Here is a 27720-nt window from a genome sequence, read left to right as displayed (position 1 = left end):
GAGGCCCGCCCCGTCATGCTGCAGGCTTGTCCTGCTTGGAAGCAGGCTGACGGGCGACCCAAGATTGCTTAGACTTGGGCTTGGTGGTTTTGGAAGTACGAGCCTGTCTCGGATACGCCTGACCCTTTGCTTTACCTGGAGGTTGAAAGGAATGAAAAGTGGTACTCTTAGCCTTCAGAGCAGAAGGATTGGTACTTGGGAGACATGCAGTCTTGGCTTTTGCCAAGTCAGTCATGATCTTGTTCAGCTCCTCCCCAAATAGTATGTTCCCCTTAAAAGGGAGCACCTCCAAGGTCTTTTTGGAGTCCAGGTCCACTTTTCAGGACCTTCACCACAAAATCCAGTGAGCCAGGACAGACGTAGTAGACGACTTGGCCGCCATTACACTGACATCAGAGGCTGCCTCCTGAATATAGTGAGAGGCTGTGGTAATATACGACAGATATTGTCTGGCAGTGTCAGAAAAATTTAGAGGTGGCTCATCCTCAACTGCCTGAACCCATGCTTCAATAGCTTTTGCAGCCCAAGAGGCTGCTATATTGGGGCTATGTACAGCACCGGTAAGTGTGTAGATAGATTTCAGGCATCCCTCCACACGCTTATCCGTCGGTTCCTTCAGTGAAGTGACAGTGGTGACAGGCAGAGTAGAAGACACCACTAGACGGGCGACATGAGAGTCCACCAGCGGTGGAGTTTCCCAATTATTACTCAACTCCGCAGGGATAGGATAACGAGCCAACATCCTTTTAGACAAGGAAAATTTATTTCCTGGAGAAGACCAGGCTTTCTGGCGTATGTCAATTCAGAGATCAGAATGAGGTAAAACTACTTTAGCAACCTTCTGATGTTTAAACTTATCAGGTTTCTTAGACGTAGAAGGAGGTTCAATCTCATCATCATTCTGGAGAATCAGCTTGATAGCCTCCACTAGTTCAGCAACATCAACCTGAGTCGTGGATTCCTCATCAGAAACAACTGTATCAGAAGGATCAGTATAATCGCCATTCTCACCGGAGAAATCATCCAAAATATTAGTGGATTGTGAGGAAGAAATGGCCCGCTTAGAGGACCCTTTGGTCCCAGTAGGGCGAGGGTTAGGTTTCTGTTTAACCAAGGACTGACTTAATTGCTGTAATTGGGTTGACAGAGTATCTGCCCATGGTGGATTAACTACAGGGACAATATGTGGCTGTAATGGCACAGGAGGTCTCACAGGAGGCGTAAGTCGTGTTACAAGTGTAGTCAGCATATTTGAAAAAGCAGCCCAAGATGGGTCTTGATTAGCCACAGGTGCTGCAGACTGACTGGAAGGTGCAGGGCACCCAATACTTGAACCCTCAGCTAAAACCTTTTCCTCAGTCAAATCCATGGCGCCAGCACTGCATGATGCAGAAGCGTCTACGGATTTCCCGCCCTGTGTAGCAGACATTATTGGGAATGTAGCCTTAGGGCGCAACAGTACAATATAGCCAGACAAAAACTATACCTGCAAAAAAAAAAAAAAAAAAAACCCCTGTATTATGTGACAGCAAATGTAAAGCACAAACAGAGGATTTAAGCGGTGTGAGGTGACTGAAACACACAGTGAAAAATAAAAAACAGTATATCCTGTGGAACACTATATGGTATATGAGACCCTGACGCACTTAGCCCCCCAGGGTACAGAATATAGTGATAGCAATATGTGTGATACACAAAATAGAGACCACACAGCAGCTATAGGCACACACAGTCACAGGCACAATGCAGAAATTATTACATATAACCAATAAAACATCACTGGACTAGTAATACTACATATAGAAATGTATATATACAGATATAACAATGCACAGTAAACACTGGATGTATATCACAGAATACTTGTACTAAATATTCATATAGTAGTGCACTTGTTCTTAACTAACGCTGTCTAAACGACATGTAGAATACTTAAGTGTCCTGTTAATGCATAGTGCTGATGAGGCAGGCGGCTTTACAGAGGAGACAGTGCCCATCAGTCCCAGGATCAGCGCAGCCACGTGAAATGGCGCCCAAACGCTGACAGGGAGGGGAGTGAGGGAGAGAGAGAAATGCAGCTCCAGGGCGAGAACACCAGCTGTAGATGACGCCTGGAGCTGGGGGTGGAGCTACAGGTCAGCGCCTTATCCCCTCTGCTGGACTTCACCACCAGGTACTATGGAGCCTATTACAAATGGATTATTGTAAATCCGACCTCTGCTCTCTGCCCTGGTGGATATAGTGGGGTCCCTGCACGGCCACCGTGTCCACGCCAGCGGCGCGGTCCGTCTCCTGGGACCGTGATTTACCGGCGGGTCCCACCTGGGGGACCCTCTTATCTCCTCCCTGAAATGCGGCCACGCGAGCCAGGAGAGCACCAGAGGTGATGTGTGCCTGATGACCGGAGCGCCTCCGCTGTAAGTACCCGGGAACCAGGCCGCGGGAGTATACATCGCCGCTGAGGGAGGTGATGGAGCCGCAGCACAGAATGTCAACATGACATACACTGCAACTAGTACTTGTGCTGCGGCCCTTGAAGTCTTCTAGAAAAGCTCTTTTCAGGGCTGCCTAGCGCAGCCCCCCGTTAGTGACCTGCACTTACGTGGCTATCCTCTACCGTATCTATTTTACCTGCTACTGCATTGGACTGGTTAATAAAACTGAGCTCCACTGCCAGGAGGCGGGGCTATAGAGGAGGCGTTGCACTGCATCCTGGGAACAGTCAAAGCTTTAGCCTGTTGGTGCCACGGACAAGATCCAACTCTATACCCCGATGTTATTCCCTGTGGAATCCCAGTGTACCCCACTGCAGAAACACTAGTTTCCAAAATCAATGAAAGTACAAAATAGTGAAGGGGATTGGTGCTAAAAAAAACCAAATGGATATTCCAACACTAACCACGGACATGTGTGAAAAATATGGAATTCTTATTACATCCAAATAACAAAGATAAAACATACTTTCACATACTTCAAATAAATACAATGGACAAATTAAGGGGTGACCCCTCAGCCTCTCACCATAAGCGGGTGCTGCGGTGGGCTAATACCATCAGAGCAAAAGGGTCTTCTTCACTCCCTGACATCACCCAGCCCCATAGCCCTGCATGCCAATATGGACGATATTGTCCATATTGGCTTGCATGTATAAACGAGCCGGCACCAACAATAACAAGCGCGGGACCGCACATTGTTCATCGTTGGTGCCTACACACTGAGCGATATGAACGATATGAATTAATTAATGAGATCGTTCATATCGCTCAGTGTAATCAGTAAGTGTCTAGGGCCCATAAGTAACAAATGTATTTTTGAAGAAATGAAAAAAAATATTCATTTTGTGAAACAAAGTGAGAGGTATACAGTATATATCAATAAGTTTCAGGTTGGTGCCCAGATAATTGAATCACACCTAATGTGTGGTTGGTTTGGCCAACTGGTGCTGGTAGAAGTTGGCAGTGATGGCAGGTTACTGATGGCAGTGAAATACTATACATATTGGTCACCTGACAAGATGCCAGACTAAACCCAGCCTATCAAAGTAGCTTTAATTAACACTTAACAAAAGTGTTTAAATATTTCAGTGGTTGAACACATCTAATCTAGAAAAGTATTTCAAAATTCTTCAAAACAACTGCAATTTTAAATAGGCAGACATGTACAGTATAACACTTACCTTCTTTCAACTGATAAGTAAATAGTGCAAGGATTACTTAAGTTGCGCGTAATTCGTGAAATGGTTTTAAACAGTGCATTCGTAAGGACATCATCGTAAAATACTGAAAAAAAAATCAAAAATAATTTAATTCTGCATTTAGCACTTTTTAAATGTACAGTTTTAAACAATATAATTAAGAATGCACTTGTTATGCATTTTGCAAATAACATTTTACTGTAATGTAAAAAGAAAAGAAAAAAGTGAAAAGCAACATAATTATGCAATAAAAACAGTAATTTTAGTACAGTATAACAGCTCTGATTCTTTACAACTCATTCATCCGACTTCCGGTGGGCGGGCCTAACGAACGGGCTGCATTTTAAGTGTGCTCTCTAGTCATGGGCAAAGTGATTCACTGAACTGAGTTGAGACACATGACTCAGTTCAGTAAAGTGTCTCGAGTCAGTGTCTCGGCACATGAGTCATGACTCAGTTGTAGTGGAATGTATTGCAGAGACTGCACATGAATCAGTGAGTTGCCAGTGCTGGCAGATCAGTGCTGGACTCATGGAGGGAGTTATTCAGCTGCAGTGATTGTGCAGTGTATCTGGGGGAGGCAGCTGCTTATGCACTGATTATTAATAATATACTGATTATTAATAATATATTAACATAGATTCACAAATATGTTGATATATTATTAATAAGCACTTATTGCATACTAGTTACAGAATATGCACATTACTTCTGGCTGAGGAGAGAAAGCTTAACAGCCATGAAACACATCATTCAGTCTGTAACTAAACCAAATAAAGAAAAAAATATTTTTATTTTGCATACTTTGCTAATTGGATGATTTTAGGTGGGCTTGGATTTATTATATTATCCACTATCTAGCCTTCAGGGAGTTTGCCACCCACAATCACATTGAGCAGGAACACTGAGCTGAGAACACTGTACCACAGGGGCTCCACCTCCTGCAGCCTTATGCTGCATGAATCAGATCCATCCACTGAGTCACTGAGTCTACAGTGTACAACTGTCTCAACTCACTGGCAGACTCAGGATGAATCATGATTCATGAAATGGATCAGGCACAGCAGCACAGCACTCACTGACTGGTGAGTCGTGACTGCTCCCTCCCCCCTCCCACTGGGTGTCACCTGGTATAGCCTCTGGCCAATCACAGATAAAGACACTCAGCAGAAGACACTGACTGAAGGACACACTGAGTTTCCTTTCATCCCTCTGGCTGAGAGAGGCTGCTGCTGCAGCTGTCTCGACTCATTAAACAGTGAGTGACTCGAATCATTCATACTTCCTGATGATTCGAGTCACTGTGTTGAGTCAGTAGCCATCTCTAGTGCTCTCCCTCTCCTCGGTGAGACACAGCCTACCCTCACCTTGTCACCGGGAGAAGAGCCCCCCCCCAGCATCGGGGCACCTACTTGAGATAGCGGTGGGTGAAAGGGTTAAAGCTCGTCTCTGCTTCAATGTCATAGAATTGCTTGTGTTATAGAACTTAATGTTCCAGCACATTTCTTGCTACTGTCCTTGTCTCTTATCTTTTTTATACCGTGTGAATAACTTTCCTATTTGAAGTACCAACTTGCCCATATATGCATATCCTTCCACTGCGGCAGTTCCTAGCCAATCATGTTATGTTAGCCCCCTTTGTGTTCTGTCCAATTAGTTATTGACTTTGGATATACACGCCCTAAATCCTTTCTTTTATATACTTTTGTTAAACGAACAATAAACAGTGTGAATCTTTACTGCTTGTGTTGTGCATGTTACTTGTGGCTAAAGGTTTACACTCACGGACGTCTGAGAGGCCATCACATCGAGGGTTAAAGAATAGAGGGGCAATCCTTTCAAGTGGGGGCTCGTCCGGGATTCAGTTGGTCGTCCCCGGATGGTAAGATAGAGAATTTATTGTCTGTCTTTGCCATACGGGATTGCGGTCATACACTGAAGCTGAATCCGTGTCAGTGTTCTGGGAACACGTGACCAAACATCTTTAATGTCTGGGACTTAAAGATACGTCTGAGAAGGGACCGGGGGTCCAAGCGCAACTCTCCAAAGACGTTAGTATCTGGGATACTTAAAATAGACCTGGGAGTCTATACATAACGAGACGTTAGTATCTGGGATACTTAAAATAGACCTGGGAGTCTATACATAACGTAGATTTTACCTCGATTTGATTGTCTATTATGTTATGGCCATAACAGATATTAGAGTATAAGTTTCATGTATTCAGCTTGACGGGTGGTAAGTATACGTCTGTTGAATACCCTTATAACTTTCTTGCTTCCTATCACAATACGCTGCATTTCCAAGTCCCTGTACGAGTGGTGAGTAGACGTACAGATTATTACTATCGATTGCTTGTTAAAGTACTATGCATATGATATTGTGATATTGTCAATAACTAATTAACTGGTTAGCTGATGCATGCATAGAAAGTTGTTGGAAATTGTGTTTTACTATGGGCTCTGGTCAGAGTAAGAAAACTGTATACCCCCCTCCCCTACCCGAAGAGACATGTAAAGCATACGTGGCCCGTAGTTCTACCTCTGATTATTATTTGATTGATCCCTGGGTGGATAATTTAGCAGGGTAGACAGAGAAAGCAGGACAGGACCCATTCCTACGGGAAGGCAGTAATTACCCTTTCTATATGGAGGATTAAAAAATATCAGTTCCCAACAGCACAGAAGCGAAGAAGTGAGAAACTGTAAATCTTTGAAATCCCTCTCGCCTCCCCCTTACATTCCAATATATCCTGCGCTTAAAGACACAGATCTCTTAGCAGCCGTAACCCTTTCACACCAGATGGGATCGCCTCCAACTCCACTGCTAGAAATTGCGTCCACTAGCTCTATCCCTAACGCACCAGTAACCCAGAGTTTAGATAATAGTAAAACACTGTCCCAAGCCCACTATTACCCTCGATGGCTGTATATCTTATTTGCGCAAAGCTTGCAAAGGACGCAGCTATACACATATGAAGGAAGTCTTTAAAACCCGTGCTCCTTTGCCTGTGCTTTTTTGCCTGTCGCTGTAGCTTGTAAACAGAAACCTTCGGAGTCTGTTACTGAGTTTTGGAAAAGGTTTAAGGACTGCTGGACAGATGACGCTGGCTTACCTTTGCTTAACTCAGAAAGCTTACTCATTTCCACCTTCATTAACAACCTTCTACCTTCTGTCATAGTTTCTGTTAAGCAAAGCGTCTCTTCCTGGACTTCTGATAGTACGATAGATTTAAAAAAAAACATCTGTATGAGAAAGAGGCTGCAGGGTGTTTTGATGTAAAGAAACCTGCACTCACTCATAACTATCAGAACTCCAGACGCTTTGACAGACAGAACCAACCCCGCAGTCAGGGAAAGATTCACCTCTGCTGCCACTTATTATAAATGGAAGTAAAGTTCCCTTTTATGTGGACAGCGGTGCAACAACCAGTGTTTTGTGTTTTGACCTATATGATGGTGATTTGGAAAAGACTGCTCCTTCAATGGGAGTCAATGGGATACCCACCAATGCCTGACTTAGCTCAAGTAAACCCCGCTCTTTGGTCGGAAGGTCCATATGACACTGGCCTAATCTCATGCACACCATATAAGGCCAATCTCAAACCCGACTCACAACCTGTTTATCAAAAGCAGTATCCCCTCTCACCAGAAAAGATAGAAGGTCTCATACAGCAATTCTTACAACAGGGTATTCTCAGACATATTGTATCACCATACTGTACTCCTGTGAACCCTGTTGCCAAAGCTGATGGCAGTATAAGATTTGTACAGGATCTCAGAGCGATCAATCAGTTAATTGTCCCAATTGCACCAATTGTTCCAGATGTAAACTCACTCATTTCTGCAATCCCTGCAGATGCTGCGTTCTTCTCTGTAATTGATTTGAAGAATGCCTTTTTCAGCATACCTGTAGATTCACAGACACAATTACTTTTTGCCTTTTCTTTTGAGGGTAAACAACTTACCTGGTGCAGATTATTGACGCACCTGTTGTCTCCAGGCCACATTGGGGCCCTGGCAACCTCACCATGGTTCAGTCCTGCTACAGTATGCAGATGATCTGCTGCTCTGTAGTCAAACTGAGGAGGCCTGCCGAGAGGATGGTGTTTCATTACTAAACTGGCTTTGTGAATGTGGACACAAGGTGTCCAAAACAAAAATGCAATGGTGTAAACAGCATGTTGATTACTTAGGTTTTGTGCTCACTCAGGGAGAGAGGAAAATCAGTCCACAACGCATACAGTCTGTATTGGGCCTGGTCACCCCAACTACCCAGAAGGAACTACTGTCCTTCCTGGGTATGGTAAATTACTGCAGACAGTGGATATCTGATTGCTCCTATTATGATAACATTTTGAGACAAGCCACACTGAAGGACAAACCTAAAACTGTACAATGGTCACAAGAAATGTTAACTGCATATGAAAGTTTAAAATGTATGTTGATGAAAAGTCCGGCACTTGGCCTCCCCAATTATGTACTACCTTTCCATCTATATGCAAGGGACAATTGTAAAACCATGGCGGGGGTGCTCACACAGTTTCATGGAGGGAAGTTGCGCCCCGTGGCATTTTTTGTCCAAAGTCATGCCAGTGTCTGTGCAAGGTATGCCTGCCTGCCTCAGGGCTTTGGCAGCCTGTGCAATGGTTGCAGAAATGGCCACTACCCTCACTTTAGGCCACATCACAGTACTCCACACCACACATGATGTCCTGGCAATACTTAAAGGCTTACACACACAGCACATGTCAGCACAACGCCTTAGTGGATATGAAGTACTCCTTTTGGGCAACCCTACCCTTACCATTAAGTACACTGCTAGTTCTTCTGGCCCTGCACCCATTCTCAATGCCCTTTTAGGCTTGAAAGGTCCCGAGGATGAACCACCCGACCTACATGACTGTGCTGCTTCCATTGAAGCTGAAACTTCTCCCAGACTTGACATGTCTCCCGTTCCCATACCAGGCGCAGACATAGTTTTTGTTGACGGCTCCTGTAGTAGGCCCAATGACAATACATACCAGGCTGGCTATGCCATTGTCACCCTCCCTGACACTGTGTTGGAAGCCCTACCAACACCTTATCAGTCCGCGCAAGCTGCAGAACTCATTGCACTCACTAGAGCATGTCCCTCCCTTGACAACGTCCATCTGCTCACTCAAACTTCAAGCTGCTGCGACTAATACTGATCTCTCCGACTGGACTTACCCAATTCTGCAGAAAAATCCTAAATCAGGATTAATCTGCAAAGAGGGGAAACCCTGTATACCCCAGTCCAGTGCCCCTTTGCTCATTGCCCATTACCATGGTGTTGGTCACCATAGTAAAGCCACAACACTCCTCCTACTAACCAATGATTTTTATGTTACTAATGCAAAATCACTTGTGGACCAGTATGTTAGCAGATGCATCACTTGCCTCAGGAACAACCCTAACAACCCTAATAAAGCTAAACACCAGCATCTTGAATACCCCACCACCCCTTTTACACACTTACAAATTGATTTTACCCATATCCCTGGTACAGGTAAACAAGAATATGCCCTGGTCATTGTAGATATGTTCTCTCGCTGGCCAGAAGTATTCCTAACTAAGTCAGAGGATGCCAAGACAGTAGCAAGAATCCTAACACAGAAAATCATCCCTAGATGGGGGTGCCCCCTGCAAATAAATAGTGATAAAGGCTCAGCCTTTACAGCCAAAATCACACAGGCCTTAGTAAAAGCTCTGCAGGTGGAGTGGAAGTTTCACATCCCGTACCACCTGCAGAGTTCAGGGATCGTAGGAAGAATGAATAGGACCCTTAAAGACAAACTAAGGAAGGCCACAGGAGGTACCTTCCACAAATGGAAGCAAGTCCTCCCTATCATCCTAGCAGAAATGAGGATGACCCCACAGAAAACCCTAGGGTACTCCCCTTTTGAGATATTAATGGGTAGACCCTTCCCCACACCCTGGGCTAAGAAACCGTTGATGATACAGGAAGGAGATCTAGAACTTATAAGGGAAGAGTATGTCAGGGCCCTCATAACCAAAACTTGATGAGATTGAACATGATGTCGCTTGTAAAAAACCCTCTGAATCCACAGGAACCAACACACCCTTTTAAGGTCGGAGACAGAGTAGTGGTGAAGATCCTCCCCCGCAGCAAGAGCCCAGGAGACTTCACCTATGGCCCAGAGGCGGAAGTCGTTGCTGTAACCCGAACCGCAGTCCTGACAGAAGAGAGTCCCACCTGGATCCATGCTTCCCGAGTAAAGAAAATTCCTAGACCAGACCTAGAGGAGGAAACAGGTGATTCCAGTGAGGTACGAACAGGGGCGGACAGCCCTGACCTCCCACCTAGCGAAGACAGAAGACCAGAGGAGGATGAAGAAAATGCCCCCTATCTTTACCCTGGGGACTATCTTGATAGCCCTACTGGCCCATTTTCCCCTCTCAATGACTGAGGTTGATATAACTCAGAATAAGGGAAACTGACACTATGGTATAACTCTTCCACCACATACACCGCAACCTACATACTAGATTATTTCCAATTCCCCCAACTAGCTGCTGTCCAAAAGTCTGTTGACTACCAGATCCGCGCTGACACCACAGACAACCTAAGCCCCGAGGTACCTTATATTTGCGTTACAGGCCATAACTGGGGAAATGATTGCAGCTCATGGTCCGCGGCTGCCTGGAACACAGGTACCCCATGGGGCTATAAGCCCGCTGAAGCCTTAGATGAAAAGGATAAACACGGAACATCATTAACCCAACGATTAACCCTTCTTAAAATGCCCAACAATTACTGCAACTCCCGCTCAGGCTAAAAATTGCGCCATTGGTGTGCAGAAAGACGTAAGCTTTGCAAGAATCATATAGTATAACAATAATGATTCTAAGAGGGGATTGAAAGGGTTAAAGCTCGTCTCTGCTTCAATGTCATAGAATTGCTTGTGTTATAGAACTTAATGTTCCAGCACATTTCTTGCTACTGTCCTTGTCTCTTATCTTTTTTATACCGTGTGAATAACTTTCCTATTTGAAGTACCAACTTGCCCATATATGCATATCCTTCCACTGCGGCAGTTCCTAGCCAATCATGTTATGTTAGCCCCCTTTGTGTTCTGTCCAATTAGTTATTGACTTTGGATATACACGCCCTAAATCCTTTCTTTTATATACTTTTGTTAAACGAACAATAAACAGTGTGAATCTTTACTGCTTGTGTTGTGCATGTTACTTGTGGCTAAAGGTTTACACTCACGGACGTCTGAGAGGCCATCACATCGAGGGTTAAAGAATAGAGGGGCAATCCTTTCAGTGGGCAAGTGGACTTTGGTCCCAGCTCCCCACCACCCACTCACTACCGGAACTAGGGCGTTTGCTGAACACCAGCTCCGTCGGCCGCCATCTTGGATTCCTCTGCTTCAGCACCAGAACGTCACGGCTGGGAGCTCTTCACACCAGGCGCTCGGCTCCCTGCAGCGTCTGGCGGTAGCCCCGCCAGTGACACATCAGGCCACCGGACCCCTTGTGAACACCCATCTCCCAGCAACGGCGGTTGGTGACGTCATCGGCGGGACTCTGGGCTGCTAAATGCCGGTGCTCCCCATCTGCTGCACCTCCCTCTCTGTCTCCATCTCCTACATCTCTCCAGTGTCTCCCCCCTTCCAGCCTGCTGTACGTCCAGGCCGAGCACACTGCCTCTGGTCCTCTCTGCTGCTGCAGCTCACTGCTCAGAGCCCTGCAGCAGCCCTGATCCTCCTGGTTCCTGTCAGAACCACAGTGAGTGTTACAGCTTGCCCCCTGCCACAGCAAGTACCATGCTGGTCGCTGCCTGCCTGGCAGGGCCACCACACTGAGTGACTTAGGCTACTACCCACTCCTTCCCTCCTCTGTATAAGCACTCTCTCTGATAGGGGCTGCTCACACCTGCCGGCCCCCCTCCCTGCCTTACCACAGCTCCATAACTTTGTTTCAGTGTGACATATAATCGCAGACGTCTTTCCTCCCCTGACAACCTATGCCTTACGTGACATCTTTTTAATAGCTTATTGTGGACGCCTATTTGCAGCATATTATCTTATCTTACTATATTACTGTGCCTAGCAATGGAGAAATATGTGGCTAAAACACCCAGAAACACTAAAAACTCTCAGAATCTGAAACAGAAAGAGAAGTTCCCTGCAGCCACTTCATCTCCCCTTCAAGCATCTCCCCTCAGAGATGACTCATCAGATCCACTTGATCCGTTCCCCGCTACAGCGAGAAGAGCTAAGGAAATATCGGACATACTATCGCCGCTGCTTGACGCCAAATTGGCCCCTCTCACCGAGGCTGTAACCTCAGCAACCACGCTTTTAAAACAACATACTTCTCGTTTGATGGAAGCTGAAGATAGGATCTCAGCCTTAGAGGAGTAATTGACGGAGGCGAAAAATCTGCTTCATACCCAGGACACTAATATGCTGGCATTTCAGGACAAGTTAGAAGAACTTGAAAATCGGAATCGCCGTAACAATTTGCGTCTTATTGGTTAACCGGAATTGGTGAAACCTAAAGAACTGCTCTATAGTGTGTCTTCTTGGCTGCCCGAAGCTTTAGGACTACCATCTGCCACTAGGCCACTCCAAGTGGAAAGGGCCCACGGTGTCGAACCGAACCGCTGTGACAAACAACCGCAGCATCCTCGCCCGGTTATATTCTGCCTACTGAATTACCTCGATAAGGTATCGATTTTGAACACATATCGGAAGCTGAAAGAACTCCGTTACGAGGACTCACGAATCTTGTTATTCCAAGACTTTTCCTTTCAGGTCTCCACTAAACGCCGGAAATTCTCCCCCGTCTGCACCGAGATGTTCTCCAGGGGCATTCGCTTTGCTCTCCTATACTCCACCAAACTTTGAGTGCACTACAACGGGGCCACCACCTTTCTTCATACCCCACAAGCTGCAAGGAACTTCTTATCCTCATTGGACTCTGTCTCACCACGGTCCTCTGTTGCTGATGCGGACTAGTATTGTTCATACTGTTCTAATAATAGGATTTTAATACCTACCGGTAAATCCTTTTCTCTTAGTCCGTAGAGGATGCTGGGGTCACATCAAGAACCATGGGGTATAGACGGGATCCACAGGAGACATGGACACTTTAAGACTTTCAAAGAGGTGTGAACAGGCTCCTCCCTCTATGCCCCTCCTCCAGACTCCAGTTATAGGAACTGTGCCCAGGGAGATGGACATTTCGAGGAAAAGGATTTATTGTTAAACTAAGGTGAGATACATACCAGCTCACACCTCAAGCACGCCGGCCAACATGGCATTTAACACAACGCAAGTCAACGGCATGAACATTATCAGCAACAGGCTGACTATAAACGTAACACAACATGTCTGTAACCACAACTACTAACTGCAGATACAGTATGCACTGGGACAGGCGACCAGCATCCTCTACGGACTAAGAGAATCGGATTTACTGGTAGGTATTAAAATCCTATTTTCTCATACGTCCTAGAGGATGCTGGGGTCACATCAAGAACTGTGGGGTTATACCAAAGCTCTAGAATGGGCGGGAGAGTGCGGATGACTCTGCAGCACCGATTGACCAAACATGAGGTCCTCACTAGCCAGGGTATCAAACTTGTAGAACTTTGCAAAGGTGTTTGAACCCGACCAAGTAGCCGCTCGACAAAGTTGTAATGCCGAGACCCCCCGGGCAGCCGCCCAGGACAAGCCCACCTTTCTGGTAGAATGGGCCTTCACCGATTTCGGTAACGGCAATCCAGCCGTAGAATGAGCCTGCTGACTCGTATGACAGATCCAGCGCGCAATAGTCTGCTTGGAAGCAGGAGCCCCAATTTTATTGTGAGCATACAGGACAAACAGAGCCTCTGTTTTCCTAAACTGAGCCGTTCTGGCGACATAAATTTTCAAAGCTCTTACTACATCGAGAAACTTCGATTCCAGCAAGGCGTCAGTAGCCACTGGCACCACAATAGGTTGGTTCAAGTGGAACGACGAAACCACTTTTGGCAGAAACTGCTGACAAGTCCTCAACTCTGCTCTATCTTCATGGAAGATCAAATAAGGGCTCTTGTGAGACAAGGCCGCCAATTCAGACACCTGCCTTGCGGATGCCAAGGCCAACAGCATGACCACTTTCCAAGTAAGGAATTTCAACTCTACCTTCTGTAAAGGTTCAAACCAATGAGATTGAAGGAACTGCAACACCACGTTAAGATCCCATGGTGCCACAGGGGGCACAAAGGGAGGTTGGATGTGCAACACGCCTTTCATGAAGGTCTGAACTTCTGGAAGGGAGGCCAATTGTTTTTGGAAGAAAACCGATAAAGCTGAAATTTGAACTTTAATTGAGCCCAACTTTAGGCCCGCATCCACACCGGATTGTAGAAAATGGAGAAAACGTCCTAACTGAAATTCTTCCGTAGGAGCCTTCTTGGATTCACACCAAGACACGTATTTTCTCCAAATACGGTGGTAATGTGTAGACGTTACTCCTTTCCTGGCCTGAATAAGAGTGGGGATGACTTCCTTGGGAATACCCTTTCGGGCTAGGATCCGGTGTTCAACCTCCAAGCCGTCAAACGAAGTCGTGGTAAGTCTTGGAACACACACGGCCCCTGCTGTAACAGATCCTCCCTCAGAGGAAGAGACCAGGGATCTCCTATGAGTAATTCCTGCAGATCTGGATACCAAGCCCTTCTTGGCCAGTCTGGAACAATGAGGATCGCATGAACCTTTGTTCTTCTTATGATCTTTACCACTTTTGGAATGAGTGGAAGCGGAGGAAACACGTACACCGACTGAAACACCCACGGTGTCACCAGAGCGTCCACTGCTATTGCTTGAGGGTCTCTCATCCTGGAACAATATCTCTGAAGTTTCTTGTTGAGGCGAGACGCCATCATGTCTATTTGAGGAATTCCCCAAAGACTTGTCACTTCTGCAAAGACCTCTTGATGAAGACCCCACTCTCCTGGATGGAGATCGTGTCTGCTGAGGGAGTCTGCTGCCCAGTTGTCCACTCCTGGAATAAAGATCGCTGACAGAGCGCTTGTATACCTTTCCGCCCAACGGAGCACCTTTGTGGCCTCTGCCATCGCCGCTCTGCTCTTTGTTCCGCCCTGGCAGTTTATGTACGCTACTGCAGTTATGTTGTCCGACTGAATCAAGACGGGCCGATTGCGAAGATGTTCCGCTTGCAGAAGTCAGTTGTGAATGGCCCTCAACTCCAGAACGTTTATGTGTAGACACATTTCCTGGCTTGACCATCTTCCCTGGAAGCTTTCCCCCTGCGTGACTGCTCCCCAGCCTCGGAGACTCGCATCTGTGGTCACTAAGATCCAGTCCTGGATCCCGAACCTGCGTCCCTCTAGGAGGTGAGAGCTATGCAGTCACCACAGGAGTGAGATTCTGGACTTGGAAGACAAGGTTATCCTTCAGTGCATGTGCAGATGGGACCCGGACCACTTGTCCAACAGGTCCCACTAAAACACTCTGGCATGGAATCTGCCAAACTGAATGGCCTCGTAGGCCGCTACCATCTTCCCCAACAACTGAGTGCATTGATGGATCGATACTCTTGTTGGTTTCAGCATTTGTTTGACCAGGTTCTGAATTTCCAGAGCCTTTTCCACTGGAAGAAAAACTGTCTGTAATTCTGTGTCCAGAATCATTCCCAAAAACGACAGCCGTCTCGTCGGAATCAACTGTGATTTTGGCAAGTTTAGGAGCCAACCATGTTGCTGCAGAATTGTCAGGGAGAGTGTAATGTTCTGCATCAATTGGTCCCTGGATCTCGCCTTTATCAGGAGATCGTCCAAGTATGGGATAATCGTGACTCCTTGTTTGCGTAGGAGCTGTGGACAGACCAAACGGCCAAACGGCAATGTCTGAAATTGGTAATGACAATCCCGAACTGCAAACCTCAGGTAAGCCTGATGTGGGGGATAAATTGGAACATGCAAGTAGGCATCCTTTATGTCTACCGACACCATAAAATCCCCCTCCTCCAGACTGGAGATCACTGCCCGGAGAGATTCCATCTTGAATTTGAATTTTCTTAGGTAGAAATTGAGGGAATTGAGGTTCAGGATTGGTCTGACTGAGCCGTCTGGCTTCGGGACCACGAACAGGCTCGAATAAAAGCCTTCTCCCTGTTGTGACGGGGGAACCCTGACAATGACTTGATTGTGACACAATTTTTGAATAGCGGCGCATACCACCTCCCTGTCTGGAAGAGAAGCTGGTAAGGCTGATTAGAAAAATAGGTGAGGGGGGACGTCTTGAAACTCGTTTGTACCCTTGGGACACTATTTCTAAAACCCATGGGTCCAGGGCCGAACGAGCCCAGAACTGACTGAAGAGCCTGAGACGTGCCCCCACCAGTGCGGACTCCCGCAGAGGAGCCCCAGCGTCATGCAGTGGACTTGGCAGAAGCCGGGGAGGACTTCTGCTCCTGGGAACCGGCCACGGCCGGTGATAGTTTACCTTTTCCCTTTCCTCTCGTAGCAAGGAAGGAAGACCCTCGGCCCCTTCTGTATTTATTGGGCCGAAAGGACTGCATCTGATAGTGGTGTGCTTTCTTTTGTAGTGCAGGCACATAAGGTAAAAATGATGACTTACCCGCGGTAGCCATAGATACCAAATCAGCAAGGCCATCACCAAACAACACACCACCCTTATACGGTAGAGACTCATAGCTTTCTTAGAGTCAGCATCAGCATTCCACAATGCACTCCTAGCTGAGACTGCCATGGCATTGGCCCGTGATCCCAAGAGGCCAATATCTCTCGCAGCTTCCTTTAGGTAGACTGCAGCGTCCCTGATATGACCTAGTGTCAAAAGAATGCTATCCCTATCTAGGGTATCCATTTCAGATGACAAGTTATCTGCCCATTTTTCGATAGCACTACTCACCCACGCAGACGCAATGGCTGGTCTGAGTAGCGTACCTGTGGTGACATAAATGGATTTCAATGTATTTTCCTGCCTACGATCCACAGGATCCTTTAGGGCTGCCGTGTCAGGGGACAGAAGAGCTACCTTTTTGGACAGCCGTGACAGAGCTTTATCCACAATGGGGGATGACTCCCATTTTTCCCTATCCCCAGAGGGAAACGGATACGCCACTACAATCCTTTTGGGAATCTGAAACTTTTTGTCAGGACTTTACCAAATCTTTTCACAAAGCGTGTTCAGTTCATGAGAGGGAGGAAACGTTACCACAGGTTTCTTTCCTTTAAACATACAGACCCTAGTATCAGGAACAGTAGGGTGATATGTAATACATCTTTTATAGCCACAATAATGTACTGAATGCTCTTTGCCAATTTTGGATCTAATCTGGCATCACTATAGTCGACACTTCAGTCAGTGTCCATGTCGGTATCCGTGTCTGTCAGCTGGGCAAATTAACGCTTTTGTGACCAGGAGGGGGTCTGGACCTGAAACAACACATCCACACGGAATTCTTCCAAGCCTGGTTCTGAGACTCAGATGTGTCCAATCTTTAATTTATCAGAGCCACATTTGCATTCAAAGCACTCAAAACATTCAGCCAATCAGGTGTCGGCGGTGGCGACAGGGTCACTCCCACAGCCGTTTGTGTCCCTAACATAGTCTCCTCCTGGGAAGAGCACTCCGCCTCAGACATGCCGACACACGTGCACCCACCACACGCAGATACACTGGGCCAGCTTACACCCCAGCGCCCAAACCCGGTGTGAACACTACAGAAAATGTCCCAGACCTGCAGTGCTTTTATAAATTACATACAATGTACCAAAATCACTGTGCGCCCCCCCCCCCCCCATTTTGCACCCTGTTACTTGTACAGCAGTGTGAGGAAGGACCAGCGTCTCTGCAGCCTGTGTAGAGAAAATGGCGCCGGGCTGTGTGCTGTGAGGGCCCTGCCCCACCCCCGTAATGGCGCACTTCAGACCCGCTCTTTTTTCAAACTTTTTTATACTGGCGGGGGTCCGGACAGTGCCCTGGCACTATGTTCGCCCTTGCAAGTCAGTTATTTTGAGGTTAAAATGCTGCCCAGGGCGCCCCCCCGCGCCCTGCACCCTGTAGTGCCTCTGAGTGTGGGAGCATGGCGCGCAGCGCGCCCGCTGTGCGGTACCTCAAAGCCGTCACTGAAGTCTTCTGATCTTCTTCTACTCACCTGTCTTCTGACTTCTGGCTCTGCAAGGGGGGTGACGGCGGGCTCTGGGAACGAGTATCTAGGCGTACCTAGCAATCAGACCCTCAGGAGCTAATGGTGTCATGTAGCCAAAGAAGCAGAGCCTTTAAACTCACAGAAGTAGGTCTGATTTCCTCCCCTAAGTCCCACGAAGCAGGGAGACTGTTGCCAGCAGTGCTCCCTGAAAATAAAAAACCTAACATAAAGTCTTTTCAGAGAAACTCAGTAGAGCTCCTCAGTGTGCATCCAGTCTGCCTGGGCACAGATTCTAAATTGGAGTCTGGAGGAGGGGCATAGAGGGAAGAGCCAGTTCACACCCCTTTGAAAGTCTTAAAGTGACCATGTCTCCTGTGGATCCCATCTATACCCCATGGTTCTTGATGTGACCCCAGCATCCTCTAGGACGTATGAGAAAAGTTGTTACATGTGTTTTCTTCTAATAATGTGATGTCAGGGTGGTTTTGCATAGTTTGCAATGGACCACACTGCCTCTGCCTCTTGGCTGGATTGGGGCCTAGCGCTCCTCCTCTTTTTTCCTTTTTCCATGGCTCTTCAACTGTTCTATTTTTTCTCCCATTTTTTTCTCCTATCTTGTCTTGCTGTATTTGTTAGCGAGTATATTTGGCCCCTCAGGCCTCCATATTGGGTTCTTATAACTTTAAAATTACTTGACAGGTGTTCTCTTTCACACACTCATCTCTTAGGTACCCGTTTCATGTCTTCTCAAGGTATGCCATTTCCATGTGTCCCTTGGCCTACTTGCTGGGATAGGTCCGTGACCGAGTTTATCTAATTTCCCTGTTTTAAATTCCCCAGGAATGGTATAGGTTGATACAATGACGTCATCATTAGCTGCTGCCTCTCCTCACTCTAAAACCTCTTTTAAAAGCATATCTTGGAACGTAGAAGGGCTGTACACCCCCATCAAACGGAAAAAAGTACTTAGTCACTTGAAAAGACTTCGCCCAGATATTGTTTTTCTCCAGAAAACTCACCGGAGGAACTCAGATCCTAACACTCTCCGTGACACCTGGGTTCAGGGTTTTAAATCTGCCTCTTATCATAGCAAATCCCGGGGGGTTCTCATACTGTTTAGCAAATCTATCCACTATGCCATACATGATGAGTGGTGTGACCCGGAAGGTCGGTTCCTCTTTTTGAAAGTTGACCTGGAAGGTGAATTATATACCTTAGATTGCCTATATGCCCCCACTGGTCCAAATGCCCCCTTTTTCTTCGACATTTATTCTAAATTACAGTTATGGGCTGAGGGGTTTGTGATTTTGGGCGGGGACCTTAACGTAATTTTAGACCCGGAACTGGATGTCTCAGGAGGCTCATGACACCTTGCCAGCAGGGCACCTCCCCCCACAGTTTCCCTTCTTATTGACTCCCTCACCCTCATAGACTCCTGGAGATTTTTCCACCCCGTATCTCGTGAATATACCTTTTACTCCCACCCCCACAACTCCTTTTCCCGTTTAGATTACTGGCTGGTGTCCAGTTCACTTCTACATAAAGTAGAAAAAGTGTCCATAAAGACTATTCTATTATCCGATCACGTCCCCATCTGTATGACCATCACCTTACTCAAGCCCAAAACCTTTTCTTATAACTTGAGATTCCCTGATTATTTAGCATCTACTGACGATTTTAACTCTCACTTAACGCAGTCTTTTTCTAATTACCTTGTAGATAATAATGCCCATTGTTCTGACATTAACCTCCTATGGGCGGCATCTAAACCTGTCTTAAGGGGTCACATTATAGCCTATGTAGCAGCCAAAAAGAAAAAACTTACACAGAGATTCTCCCACGCTTTCACGGCAGTCTCTATAGCATATTCCACTTTATTGGCAAACCCCTCAGAATCCTCACGCCTCTTATATAAACAGGCCAAGGATCTTTATGACACTCTGTTCCGAAAAGGCCCAGATGACTCTTACCTCCCAGAAAAATCGTTATTTTTGTTGGGGAAATAGACCCGGTAAACTTCTTACCAGCATGGTGCGAGCCTCCACGACAGCAGCCCCTATCGTTTCGATACAATTCCCTGACGGCACCTTCTCCACCTCCCAGACTGAAATAAACTCAACCTTTTTTACTTACTTTGAATCCTTTTACAGAGCCCCGGTAGATAACCCGACGGCAGGGCTGGACTTTCTCACCCGCCTAGACCTTCCGAGCCTCACTGCCGATGATAGAGAATTTCTCATGTCTACAATAATGGCACAGGAGATTGAACAGACGATTAAATTGCTCCCCACTGGCAAGTCTCCCGGCCCAGATGGCCTCTCTGCAGCGTACTATAAATCTCTGTCATCGCAAGTCTCCCCACTTCTTGCCCAACTGTTTAACTCTTTCGGGTGAACCAGCACCCCGCAGTTCAATATTGCTAGAATTATCTTACTTTTAAAATCAAATTAAGACCTCACCCTTCCCTCCTCCTATACACCGATTTCCCTACTTAATCAGGACTTTAAAATATTTACTAAACTGATTGCTTCCCGGCTGCAACCCATACTCTCCAACCTGAACCACCCTGCCCAAACAGGATTCATGTGTAACAGACACTCGGTACGTAACATTAGGGCACTTCTAGCTGCCATGACTGCAACGCACCATGCTGGCCTTGTGGATAACCTGGTGGTAAGTTGTGATGCTGACAAGGCATTTGATCGGGAATCCTGGGCCCACCTCTCCCAAATTTTTCAGGTACGGGGCTTCGGAGCCCCCTTTCTACAAGTGTTTTCCACTCTCGACACTGACCCCAAGGCCTTCTTAACCATCAACTCTAACAGTACTCGTTGTTTTAATTTAGCCAGAGGTACGAGACAAGGCTGCCCTATTTCCCCTTTATTATTTAACCTAGCTATAGACCCACTTTTTAGACACTTTATTAAGGAACCCCTTTGGCGGGGGATAATGACTGGGGAGGTGGAGGTGAAGTTCTCGGCCTTTGCCGATGACATTCTCCTCTACTTCTCCAACCCTATAACAGCCATCCCAAAAGTCCTTGCTTTGTTGACAGACTTTGAACTGGTTTCGGGATTTAAAATCAATTATCTTAAGACGGAGGCATTAGCATTCTCCCCAGAGGGGCTGAAAGGATGGCGAGGCTCTTTCCCATTCTGTTGGGCCCAGAATAACTGCCTCACTTACTTAGGTATACATATACCACGTCACACATCTCTATTACATGACTGTAATTACAACCCACTCCTCCAGAGGACCCTCCTGGATTTTTCAAAATGGGCACACCTTCCTTTAACATATATTGGGCGCTGTCACCTCTTTAACATGATCAGTTTCCCCCGATTCCTTTATGTTCTCCAAACTCTACCCATTTACCCCTCTAAACGCACGTTATTGATCTTAAATAAAGCCCTTTCTAAATTCATTTGGGTGAATAAACACCCTAGAATCTCCCTATTTAAACTCCAACAGAAGCGTGACCTGGGAGGCCTTAACTTGCCGTGTTTACGATCTTATGCCCTGGCAGCCAATTACAGAATAGCCTCTGACTGGATCAGTGGCACCCAGACTTATTCGGATAGCCGCCTAGATCAATCCTTCACGCCTGGTTGGAACCTGGTTTCTTTACTACATACTCCACCTCAAGCTCTCCTGCCCTCATTTAAATACAACTGCCTAATCAACTCTGCCTGTGTTGCCTGGCGCACATTGTGCCCTAGGTTGCGTTTGTTGCGCTACCAATCTATTTTCCTACCGTTGTGGGGAAATCCCAACTTCCACCCCCACCTCACATCCCCGATTTTTAGAGAATGGCATAAGCATGGCCTCTATTATATATTTAAATTTTTACAATCTGACTCGTTCATTCTTTTAACACACATCCAGCTTCAAGAGCAATTCCCGACGTTAATGATACCCATCTTTTCCTTCCTACAGGCCTGCAGTTATGTTAACTAAATACTCTATATGTATTGGGATGTAGAGGTATGTCCACTGACCTTGACAGTGCTATACGACGCGCCCCAAGATCCCCGCTCACCACATTGCATATCTATGACCAAGCCCGCGTAGTACTGAACCTTGAGGAAGGTTTGACGGGACTCCTGAAATGGAAACGTGACTTCCCTAGTCTTACCATAAAATCCCCCCTCTCTCTCTGCGTATCAGGCCCTGAACAAACAATTAGTCTCTATATCATATGAAGAGATGAACCACAAAATTCTGCATAGGGCGTATTTCACGCCCAAGCTCAAATTTCTGTTGGATAAGGCAGACACGTCTGCTTGTTTTAAATGCGGTGACCTGGAGGCCGACATTAAGCACTGTCTTTGGTCATGTCCCCATGTCCGTTCCCTGTGGTCTGCCCTTCAACACTTTATAACGCACGACTTAAGCCTATCCTTTACCATCAGTGATGTATGGGCCTTTTGGGGTATAGTCCCTGCCGAATCGAAATCTGGTTTGTCCAGCAGTAACCTAAAATTACTTAATAAGCTAGCAGCCACTGCTAAGAAGACAATATTATCCCAATGAATATCCCCCGATCCAGTACCTATTACCCTCTTGTATCCCAGGTTATCCTATTTGTTTACAAAGGACTGGTCTGAGGTTTCCCTACAAAAAGAAAAAAGAACTGCGGCTTTCTTTGACGTTTGGTTACCATATATCAAAACACTGTCTCCAGAAACCAAATCACTTTTACGTCAGAGCTTTCACCTCACTATGTGGTACAATATGACCGTATTAGACACTGGCCACCCATTTTAAAAGACACCTCTGGGCACCCTCCTACTTTTCTATGTACTTACAAACTGATTGTTTGTTTTCACGCCTTTGAACTGTAACCCATGCATACCTTCATGTCTGTAATGTGATTTTCTACAATTTCTGTTCTACTGATGTGTGAAATTTTTCTATTTTTGTACTTTTCCTGTCAATAAAATTGTTTTAAAAAAAAATAAACTCATTCATTCTGTTTAGTAAAAGGAAAACCATTATGGAACTGTTATTTAAGGGGAAAATTGCAAAAAAGAGTGGTACATCTCTGCACTTTTCGCCAAATTTGCCTTAGTATATTGATCTTAATGTTACTCAATTTTGTAGCAGAACAGCATTCTATGTAAAGAAAAATTCTAACATGGCTCTGCTCAGCTGTTAGTACAGACCTGGCTAACCTGCGGCTCTCCAGTTGTTGAAAAACGACAAATCCCAGGATGCCCTGCCACAATATAACTTTTAAGCAATGCTAAAACTGTGTCAGTGCATGCTGAGATGTGTAATTTCACAACAGTTGGAGAGACACAGGACACTTAAGGCCAAATTTAGTTATCCAACAAAAGGTGCAAAATATCACTGCTAAATTCACAACGAGGTGAACATTTTGTAGATGAGTTTTGAAAACAGCTTATCTCATACCCATACATTGGATGCTATATACTAACATAGGAGCAACAATTACCTATCCCACAGCACTGAATCATGCACTTAATTTATTATTTGAACATGCATTAGAAACATCAAACCTAACTGGTTTCTGGGATACTGTGCATTTGCACTTCATACCAGTGTAAGTAACTATGCCTAACAGTGTTTGTTCAAAAAAGATTAAGTGACCCTAATGAGCCTTTAGCAACAATTACCTAAATTTTGATTAAACCAGTACACTGCATTATAGGTATACCAACACATTTCCTTTTACAGAACTGATTCACAATAACTACAACCCGTCCAAGAGCTGCTGCATATTTTTCAGCATTGTTTTTTTCTAGTCTAGTCCAATCTCATGAACATTAGTAACACTGGGAGTATCCAATTAGACCCCAAACAATTTCAGAGGTGAAAAACGGGGGGTTTGCACATTTTATTTTTGCACTATCCTCATTGTTCGCCATTTCACCCTGTGACAGGGCTTCCTCAGGAACGGCTTCCACACGTTCCTGAGAAAGCCCTGCCACAGGGTGAAACGACGAACAAGGAGGTATTGTGTCTGCCAGCAGACACCACATCTTTCACATTTCCCAGAAGGCAAACTCACCACTTCAAGAGAGGGTAAGAAAGACTCTTATACTCTATACTAAAAGTGGAACAGTGAGACTGCAATATTGGTGGAACTCGGAGTAGAGCACAGCACCTAAGGTGTCTTCCCCTTCATTGGTCACAGATTGTGTGAACATCTATTCATGGCACATAGTGCTTATTAAACATTTCAAGGATCACCACTGCAAACGTTATCACACTGCAGGAAAAAAAAAATAGTCTGCTAGTGCAGTAATTCCCCCCAGAAGTTACTGTACATTTATCTAATGTCTGTCCCATTTGTGTTGTTCTAAATGTTGTTTGGTATGTAGTATACCAGTATTAGGAATTGTACTAAAATACACAATTGATTTTTCATTTCTCAACATTTTAGTATGTAGAATTTATATAAATAAACATACTGTACACCTCTTTAAATTTACAATTTAATCTCGTTTCTTATTAATACTTATTTGTGCTGGAAGCATCTACCTTTTATATTCATTCATTTGAGGGTATAGTGGCGTGTACTCTTTTGCTTCCTAGCAGCAAGATAAGTATAAGGAGGACCAATTTGAATTAAGTGCGTTGTTTACACCCCCTTTTTAACATACTGTGACCAGTCTGTGAGCATTATAACCAGCTCTTATTTAGGTTTGTGAAGTCATGTACTGTATTGTACTTAAAGTGGACAGTGAGGAAAGAGTATAAGTGCTGATGCCTGAATTATCTGATTTAGATTGAAATTAATTATGCATTATTTCACTGGTGGACTTTCAGCATTTCAATTTGATTATATTGTATTCTATGCAATCATATGGTACTCTATTATTATGGATGACCTTATCAATTTGACATTCAATCACAGTCTCTGCAGTTAACCATTTGAAGAAAGGTTCAGGACTTAAGGGTGGTACTCACGGAGAGATCCATGCTTAAAATCTAAGCAATCTGACTAGATTGCTTAGATTTTAAGCACAGATCACTCGTGTGTAGCCCCCTCAGCGATAGCATGCAGGCCAATCTAGCAGGTCCTCCCCCCGCATCGCTCAGCACACATCGCACTGTGCTGAGTGGCAGGAGAGATGTGTGCTGAGCAGTTTGCTCAGCATACATCTCTCCCATGTATACCCCCCTTTAGGGCCTGGTTCAGGTTTGTAAGCAAAGCAAAAAAGCACACAACTGGGCATAGCCATGTTGCACTGTAGGTGGGGCAGATGTAACGTGCACAGAGTAATTAGATTTGGGTGGGGTGTGTTCAAACTGAAATCTAAATTACAGTGTAAAAATAAAGCTGTCTTACATTTGTGGGCTACATGCAAAAGCAGACAGTAATTATCCTGCACAGAAACAATATAACCTACCTAAATCTAAATCTCTCTGCACATGTTACATCTGCCCAACCTGCAATGCAACATGATTTTGCCCAGTTGTGTGCTTTTCTGCTTTACTTACAAACCTGAATCAGGCCCATAGTTTTAAGTTGAGTGCAACCCCATACTATTCCTTACAGTTATTTCAAATACATACAGTGGACCTGCGTCAGATTTGTAAGTAAAGCAAATAACTTTGTGTCTAGAATAAACCATGTTGCCATGCACGGGAGCAAATACATTGATATTTTTTCTGTACTGGCTGCTTTTGCATGTGGCCCACAAATGTTTGGCAGCTCTATTTTTACACTGCTATTTAGATTTCAGTTTGAACAACTCCAAACCAAATCTAAATCTCTCTGCATATGTTACATCTGCCCCACCTGCAGTGCAACATGGTTCTGTCCAGTTGCTTGTTTTGTTTTGTGCTTTGTTTGAATCAGAATCAGGGCCCAGTGTGCACTATGGGGGTCATTCCAAGTTGATCGCCACACCCCACCTGTCGAAGTCGGAAAATATTACAAACCCGCACTACACATACAGACACCATTCAGAGTGGCTTCTGTGCGTTTGCGTATTAGCCGTGCGTGCGCAAACCCGGACGCTGCATACATTGGCTCGTGAAGCCCTGCGTATTAGCGTGGGGTATGGGTAAATACGGCGACATACGCAATCACATAGAAAGGCCCCCAAAGCCATGTTCCATATTCTATCCTTATAGTACAGAATTTGTACAGACTGTGTAATCTTCAAAGGCAAGTTACTGTTCACACACAAGCTAATCAAACCACACATACACATTCTTCTAAAACAATGTCTTGAATATATCAAGACATGTCTTGTTTACGCAAAGGTTTGTGATCATGAAACAGGCACCCTGATCTGTGAGGAAAGTAAATATCTCTAGTTATCCTTATTGTTTCAGAGTGTATACTGAAGACAACCAAAACCAGACTGTCATTGTTTAATAGAAACCAGGACAATAGGAGACAAATATACTATACAAAGAACACAAGCCTTGCTGATACAAATCACTAACAGCTGACAACTTACATTTATAGATCAGAGGTATAACATTTATAGTCAAAACTCTTGGAATTATATATATATATTTGTGTGTATCTTGAGAATGGTTGGTCATTTCATGTGTAGGATCATGTTGCTTGGAGATAACATAACAAAGTAACCTAATGAACATGGAAATATCTGTCACACGTTACATATTTCCCAAACTTAGTACACATTACACATAGTCTCCCCTTTCCCCTCATGCAACTTTTACTTATTTACAAGGCATTGTGGGTGTGACTCTCTCTCTGTGATTGAATTGTATTGTGTTGTACCATTTATATTTTAACTTATTGTAATCCCCTTTTACAAATATATTATTACTTGTTGCTGCTTTGGACCACAACATACAATCAAATACTGGTGTCGCATTCAGTTTCTGTTGAGCGTTTGTATAGTGTAATTGCCACACCTAGAGCTGCCTCGTGCTCTCAGCGTGCCAGGGATGCTGGCGTGAACCGCAAGGACAAAGGGAAAAAAAGCCATTTAAAAGTTTTTTGTTTTTGTCCTTGCGGTTCACGCCAGCATCCCTAACCAATGCAGTACAGGCGCGGTTCAGCAGCACAAGATAGCTCAACACAATATAATAATGCTAATCCACCCTTTGCTGTTGGCAAGCGCCTGCAATGTTGTGCAAAAGCCGGGTATGAGACGATCCCGGACGAGCACCCAACTGAGAAGTTCGATAGACTTCTTGGAAAGCAGCCACTAACCCCTATTGCACACTGTAACTGAAGCCGCTGCGGCTGCTGTAATAAATCCTTTACCTTCGTACTCTATCCCCAGTTAGCGTACACAGTCCCGTACTGTGCACGCACTTTGCATGCACACGCCGGAATAGCTGTGCAGCTTACACTCAGTGCATACACACAGACCGACACGCTGAGAGCACGAGGCAGCTCTAGGTGTGGCAATTACACTATACAAACGCTCAACAGAAACTGAATGCGACACCAGTATTTGATTGTATGTTGTGGTCCAAAGCAGCAACAAGTAATAATATATTTGTAAAAGGGGATTACAATAAGTTAAAATATAAATGGTGCAACACAATACAATTCAATCACAGAAAGAGAGTCACACCCAATGATACATACGTTTGTTCGCCTGCACAACCCGGATCCGGTCCTCTAGTCGATCTGGCAAGATGACCTTAGAGCAAGAGAGAGAGAGTGACCGGATCCGGGTTGTTCATTGATAAAGTGTGTTACCTCTGGGGAAAGCTATCAGCTAACAGGAAAGGATATTTTTCTGATCAGAAAACTATAGAGTGTTAGTGTGAGCTGAAAAAGGTGTGAACTTATTGAACCCCGCTTGGTGAACTTGGTGAACTCGGTGAACTTGGTGAGCACGGTCTAGGTGAACACGTGCAACGGAGTGTGATAAAGCT

The 27720-nt window shown here is 45.3% G+C and overlaps 1 protein-coding gene across 8 annotated transcripts in view; it reads right to left on the bottom strand.

Annotated features, from left to right (window-relative positions):
- METTL22 (methyltransferase 22, Kin17 lysine) overlaps positions 1 to 27720 on the bottom strand; it is a 748727-nt gene that overhangs the window by 86875 nt on the left and 634132 nt on the right. For 6 of the 8 annotated variants that reach the window (XM_063934257.1, XM_063934253.1, XM_063934254.1 and 3 more), the window contains 2 exons: positions 7532 to 7603; positions 3677 to 3779 (listed from right to left, as the gene is read on the bottom strand). In XM_063934257.1, the coding sequence (XP_063790327.1) occupies positions 3677 to 3779; positions 7532 to 7603 (175 nt within the window). The remainder of the gene's footprint in view (positions 1 to 3676; positions 3780 to 7531; positions 7604 to 27720) is intronic. The other 2 variants (XM_063934256.1, XM_063934259.1) reach the window with 1 other exon arrangement.

The sequence above is a fragment of the Pseudophryne corroboree genome, chromosome 7 (assembly GCF_028390025.1).
Source record: "Pseudophryne corroboree isolate aPseCor3 chromosome 7, aPseCor3.hap2, whole genome shotgun sequence".
NCBI lineage: Eukaryota > Metazoa > Chordata > Amphibia > Anura > Myobatrachidae > Pseudophryne > Pseudophryne corroboree.
This window is presented reverse-complemented; position numbering and strand designations above follow the sequence as displayed.